We start from the raw sequence: 6,678 nt of genomic DNA on the forward strand, positions 1-6,678 counted from the left end.
GTTTATTTTTTTTGTGATACCGTGTGTGTTGGATTTGTTCCGGCGTTTCGGCTAACATTGCAAGAGCCAAATATCTCCCATATCTCCTTTCAATTTAATTTTTAAAATTTTAACTTTTAATTTAAACTTTCAACTGAATTTTAATTTTAACTTTTACTTTTTATTTTAACTTTTGATTTCAACTCCTAATTTATACTTACAAATAAATTTAAATGTTCATGGAAGCAGAGAGAGAGAGGGGAAAGTAGAGTAGCTATACAATGTCTTCTCCTTTTTATGTAATATTTTTACTTTTTTATAATTCAAATATTGTTCCCCTCTCCTCCTGCATTCATAATAAATTAGTGTGAAATCTGTAATTGGTCTTACTTATTTCAATTGTTCTTTTGTACCTTGTTTTATATAAAGACTGTATGATTTCATTAATAAATATTATAAAATAATAAATAATATTCAGGGTAGGCTGAGTGTTTTGCACAGACTACAGATATATTTAGACAGGAAACTATGGTACTATATCTAAGTACTTTTGGCGTCGATCGCAGCGCTGTCTAGTGTGGCATACAAGAAGCTTGACGATGGCGCGAAAATTCAAATCACTGCGTTGCATTATATATTGATATTTATTGTACAATATCAATACAAAATTGCTTAATTAAATACAAGTATTAGCACGCAATTTAATCTTTCTGTCTTGTATTTAAAAAAACAATTTTATATTGATATTGCACAATAAATTTATTATGGAATAGGAATACATAAATAAAAAAATTTAAAAACATTTTTAATAGTTTTATTTTACTGTTAAAATAAATCGCTCGATTCTATTATATACGTCAGAAAGAATCGAGAAAGAAAACTGACACTTGTAAAATAATATTATATACATGTGTGGTTAGTATATTGGATTATCAAAAATAACAATTGAGTATTATTTAAAAATTGTGCAGCATTGTGATCAGCATTGGATCCCTGCTATTCCTGGATGAAAAATATTTTCTTCGTGCAGATTAAGAGCCATGGCATCAACAATCACCATTCTGAAACAAAAGAATATTATTAATGGTGGATAATTTATTTTATTTCACATTGACATTTCTAGGCTGCTGCTTAGGAATAAAACAAGGAAGCACTTATAAGCTTATTAAGTAATGAAATGAAGTGCTTATATGGCAGGTAAGAAGAAAAGGGTATGCATGTATCTACTTTATTGTCTGCGCTTCTTATTCTTAAGTCTTTTATTATAAGACTTTCTAGCTTGTAATTTGAGAGGATCAACAATGCAAGACTCTAATTTTTTTCGCCCAGTTAATAGAAAGTTCATTTGTTTACACCAAGAAAAAATACATAATCGTAATACTAAGTTAACAATAAAATCAAAAAGATGGCCTCTATGTGCTGGACAAGATAAACATGCTGGATTTAATTTAGATAGTACTATTTCCTTCAAACTCGACATAACATGAAACTTATGGCAAATAATCGGTAAATTATTTTTGCAGTGATTGACAATGGTATTAAAAACTTTATAGATTTTGATTGTTGGATGGATTAAAGTATTTGGACCACATGCCCTAGAAGTTATTAAACTATGCCCCGGTAACTGTATTTTAGATTTAAGATCCAGTCTACATTCACAACAAGATCCAAATTTAGATAGAGCCCGTTTTGCCACATAACCAGCTATATATTTACAAACCGCAACATATTGACTACTTTTCTGTCTTGAAGAACTTGTTGGTAAGGAGTGACTTCGATGTCCGATGTTAAAAAAAGTTTTAATGAATCTAAAATTTCACCGTCATCATTTTCACCATTTGCTCCAATGGAGCGAGTATGAGATAAGTTTGATATGAGAAGCGACTTAAAAGCATCTATAAAATTTGAACTAGAGGGGTTAATGTTACGTGCACCCTGACTTCTTACCATGCCAAAAAAGTTTTCAATGGGGTCTTGGTTAAGGTTACGTGGAAGCACAAAAGTAAATTTATAACATGTAAGTAATTTATTACTCAAATATGATATTGCTTCCAGAGTTGTAATCCAGTTACGCACTGTAGGTGGTATTGATATTTTTTGGTTTTAGGAATCTACAAATTTTACTGATTTTAAGATGGAAATAGCTTCCTGCCAAAATTTCCAGTAGGGAGATGTTAATCTGACTCCACAACGGTATTTACAAATAATACTATCAGCATTGAGAGAACTGCCATTTAAACTGTCGATAAGTTTATTTATAAATAAGACAAGATCAGCAGTCTGCGATGCCCCATCGTCAATATCATCCACAGTATCTGCCAAAGATTTCATGGTAGTTCCTACTGCCCTGCTGAACACCAACCTTGACCTTCATTTTTCTAAGTTTATCAGGGAAAATATGACAATCTGTTAATTTGTGCATTTGGAAAAAGTCTTCCCCTCTTGCTTGATCGTATGTGTATGATTGTACAATATGGGACCACTTTGCTATTTTTGATACAAAATTTTGAACAAAATGTACATCTTTTACTAGCATATTATTTCTAAATCCCTTCAAAAGATGTGGCACATCAAACATTTGTACGATTTCATGGCCTTCAATTTCAAACCCGTGAACTCTATATTCAGTACCACCCCGAAGGTACAATTCACGGGTTTCCTGTTTCAGGATATTTATTTTATTTACAGCAGAGTTGTGCAGTGACATATACATAAGCCAACAGAGTTTGTATTCCACCCTCTGTGGAAAACGTAGCCAGTGTAGTTCCTGAAGTAGTGGAGTGATATGACTGAACTTAGAGATTCCGAAAATAAGTCTCGCTGCGGTATTCAATACAGATTGTAGGCGAGTCATTTTGTTCATTGGTAGACCTGCATAGATACCATTACAATAATCGCCTCTAGACACTACAAACGCATTTTTTAATTGACGGGCGGCATCAAACCTTTATTGATGTCGGTGAGTTTCATCTAGATAAATTATTTCACCTCCTAGGTAATGCCTAAAAACACTTTAATTTTTTTATGCAAGTTTTTTAATCAACAATATTTTAAGAGTATGTCCAAATGTTTGTAGGGAGTTATTTAGATTGAAACTTAAAGATAACTGGTAAATGTACTAAGAAGTTATGTTATTTCTTGGTAGTTGTAATAATATAATAAAAAATAAAAAAAGTTTTTGTGCAACTGTCTCACAAATTGATATTTCTTCCAAGAAAAATATTCCGTTTCACTAATAGCTAGTTCACGCATAATGGATTGAGCGAGATAGACAACAGTTGCCGAAATTACAAACAGCTGTGGTAAATTACATATTTTTTACATTTATATATATATTTAATCTTACTTTGTTACTCTAACAAACAATTTAACTCTGCAAAGCGTCCTTTTTATTGTGAATAAATTTACAAAATATATCATTCAAAATGATAACAGATAGTGAAAGTGATATAGAAATAATAGTACCTCACCGAGAAACTTGGAGACTTAGCAGCTCAACCTATTCCGAAAGTGAATTAGACAATAACGATCAACTTCTAAGTGATGTGATGATAGTTTATATGACTCTTAAGGAAGAAATCGAAGAAACTTTTTCTGAAGTATTCTTGGATCAATATCGAGCTGATATACCTCATTTACCACAATTACGTTTTGTTTGTAGAATAGTTTGTAGAATAGAGTTTGTATAATAATAATTACGTTTTTTTTGTAGAGTAATAATTAATACCTAATGAACAGCTAAAACATTTTAATTTCCCATTACTGTGGGTACCCATTATAATAAATTAACAAATTATTTTTTTAATATTCAAACATCCTAATTGACAAACATTAGGTTCCATGGTAAATTATTTTTATGTTTTATGGCTCTTTACTTATTTGTTTATATTCTTAATTAAGGGGTTTTCCGGTGATATTGGGACCTCACTAGATAGGAGTTATTATATTAAAGTTAAAATATTCAATTAGTTATTCAACGAAGTACATCAATATTTTCGTAATCACTGGGTCGGGTATAATAGCGGGGAAAGCACAGAATACAATTATTTTCCTCAAATATCATATAAGTGATTGAAAAATCTAAATATTAACATTGACTACTGGACTACATTACTCTGCTGGAGTGCACTCAGACCAGAAATACGCAGTGGGCCTGATATGTCATCAGCGTTGATATCTAAAAACATTATTAATTAGTAATATGTGACAATGTGTCAATGAGTCGGACAAGTAACTGTATGTGTACATTTTAAGTTCTTCGAAAATACAAACAGCTTTAATATGCCGATTTGCTGGAGAAAATTATGGGTCAGAAATTTGTTTCAACTGAGAGGGTCACTTTCATGGTCATGTCATACGATATAAATGTGCTATAAACTTTTTAATAATTAAAAAAGGAATGGCCCACGCTCAGACGCTGTAGTCTTTGTCGATCACAAAAACGGCATTTGTAAATTTGCAGAAAACACCCACAAAACTAGAAAAATCTTATGGTACTATAAAAATCATTTAAACTTGTCAAATACATAATAAGATTCTTGTTCGTAATATTTAAAAAAACTTATGTATTCATTGTTATCATTTGTTAGTCAAAAACATTCCAACTGTTGTGTAGATTTTATAATTCACCCTTTTCACAAAATGGCTATTATCTCAGTTTCACTTTTCTATGGCTGGCTGCTTTCTGTATAACTACGTTCAAATATCATCACTTTTGACTTAGTTTGGTTCATCGCCAATTGGCTCTCCAGGCATACATCATACATTCTAGAGACTATTTGTTGCAAATCCTCGTTGCTGCTTGCTAACAGAACTGCATCATCAACATACAACAAGCAGCTGACTGAAAAATTATCAGTTTTTGCTCCAATACCCATACATTCTATCTCTTTCATACAGTTGTCCATGTATAGATTAAACAACCATAGTGACATTACACATCCCTGTTTCATGCCTTTTGAGATCGCAAACCAAGATGTAAATCTCCCATTAACTCTTACACACGCTGAACTCTCCTGAATTTATATGTATTTTTTATTATTTTTTTCTTTTTAACAAAGAAACAAAGATGTTTCTCTTTCTCTTATATATAAATATGTATGTCTGTAAATTTTTATTACAAAAATAAAAAAATATTACTACAAACCAGAAATAGGTTGGATGAAAGTCGTACCACTGCAATTGGCAACGCCTTCCGGGAGTGCACAGGGGAGTTCTTCAGTAACAGCTACGCCGACTGTAATTCACAATGAAAATAAAATGAACATCATACCAGATAACATAATGCAAGAATTTCAGGAAAAACCTTGAAAGATCGAGTAAGGCTTGAACGAATAGAAAAGAATAAGCTGAGATGGTTAGGACGTGTAGAAAGCATTAACGATAATATAATAACTGAGATAGAACATAAGTCTGAAAGAAGGGGTGCAAGGAAATGTGAAAATTATAGAAATACATACCCGAACTCTGTTCACCAAGTAAATAATGAAAACTATTTTCTTTGGATGGTGACTTGTTAAACCCTGTAAAAAAAAATACAAATTACCAACACCACATTGCAAAAGCACATCCTTACAATTGTATACACACCATGCCACCCTAGTAATTGTTTGTAAATAATGACCAAATAAAAATGTCGGAAGTTGCAGGAAAAGGCACTACGCCAACTTTGTACATACATTATAACCCGATTAATCAACTGTAAAAACAATATAAACTCCGATTGAGACAAAAAATATGAAACGATATAGCAAAACTGTAAGACAAATCACAAACACCACATTCCAAAAGCAGACTTGCAATTGTATAGACACAAGACAGATAAATAAGGTGCAATTACAGTGGAAAGCTAACCTAAGTCGTACATATATTTTTCTTGCAGAAATACTAATAACTTTAATTGTAAAATGGGTCCAGATTAATAAAAGTATGCTTTTCCTATGAGTTATAAATTTGCAGGGCAGGCAAACGGGACGAATAAACGTGCAACATGAGACAAATTCTTGAAATAATTATGTATGAAATATCATGTAATTTACCTGGCAATCCAATGGTAGGCACAGAGCACAATAAAAGCTGGATGTCATTGTATTGGCTAAAGTTGAATGCGTTGAAGTGTTTAATGCACACAAAACAACGTCGATTAATCTTGTCATCGGATAAATTCATAAATTTGGGACTTTGAACACGATTGATCCGTTCTTTAAATAAATGTGGATATCGTTTCGGAAAACGATGTAGTTTTTTCGTAGAATTACGATTCGGTACGCAACAACTCGGTATTTCGAAGAAAAAGTGCAAAAACACAGAGAGCAGTGTGACAGCGATTTCGAATGGAAACGGATAAATTGGCGGTTCGTCTAGAAGGACGCCGGCCGGCACGGCGTGGCTGGGCACACGCCGCCGACAGTTGCGCCACAAACTGTATTGATTTACTAGCAAGTGGCTTGTGCGACATCGGAAGAATGACTAGAAAGTCTTGTATTGGCTGAAAACTGCCTGGTGTTTTGTATAAAAAAAGTGTGTTTTTAAGTACTAGTAATTTGTACCGTGTCGCAGTCGGCAGTAGGCACATTTCTATTCATTTTTGTAGTATGTAGTACTGGAAACCATGGTGAGTTTAGTTTAAGCCCGTCATTTTGTTTATGTTTTTTGGGTGTCCGTGTATTTCAATTGCCTCTTTTACTATACGTACACTGT

At 32.6% G+C, this 6,678-nt stretch overlaps 1 protein-coding gene across 2 annotated transcripts; it reads right to left on the reverse strand.

Moving 5' to 3' along the window:
* Positions 1 to 801: 801 nt before the first annotated feature.
* Positions 802 to 6,478, reverse strand: LOC148284044 (uncharacterized). Of its 2 annotated transcripts, none has more exons than XR_015825422.1 (4): positions 6,018 to 6,478; positions 5,439 to 5,501; positions 5,126 to 5,215; positions 802 to 1,040 (listed from the first exon to the last, which is right to left on the reverse strand). XR_015825422.1 is itself a non-coding variant. In XM_088242743.1 (4 exons), the coding sequence occupies exons 1-4, from the start codon at positions 6,145 to 6,147 to the stop codon at positions 4,077 to 4,079; spliced, it is 363 nt and encodes a 120-aa protein (XP_088098869.1). In that variant the 5' UTR covers positions 6,148 to 6,478; the 3' UTR covers positions 3,446 to 4,076. The 2 variants fall into 2 exon arrangements, 1 of the variants encoding a protein (XP_088098869.1); XM_088242743.1 differs by lacking the exon at positions 802 to 1,040 and adding an exon at positions 3,446 to 4,156.
* Positions 6,479 to 6,678: the final 200 nt, after the last annotated feature.

The sequence above is a fragment of the Micrasema longulum genome, unplaced genomic scaffold, assembly GCF_059751315.1.
Source record: "Micrasema longulum isolate JH-2025_06_02 unplaced genomic scaffold, ASM5975131v1 h1tg000163l, whole genome shotgun sequence".
NCBI lineage: Eukaryota > Metazoa > Arthropoda > Insecta > Trichoptera > Brachycentridae > Micrasema > Micrasema longulum.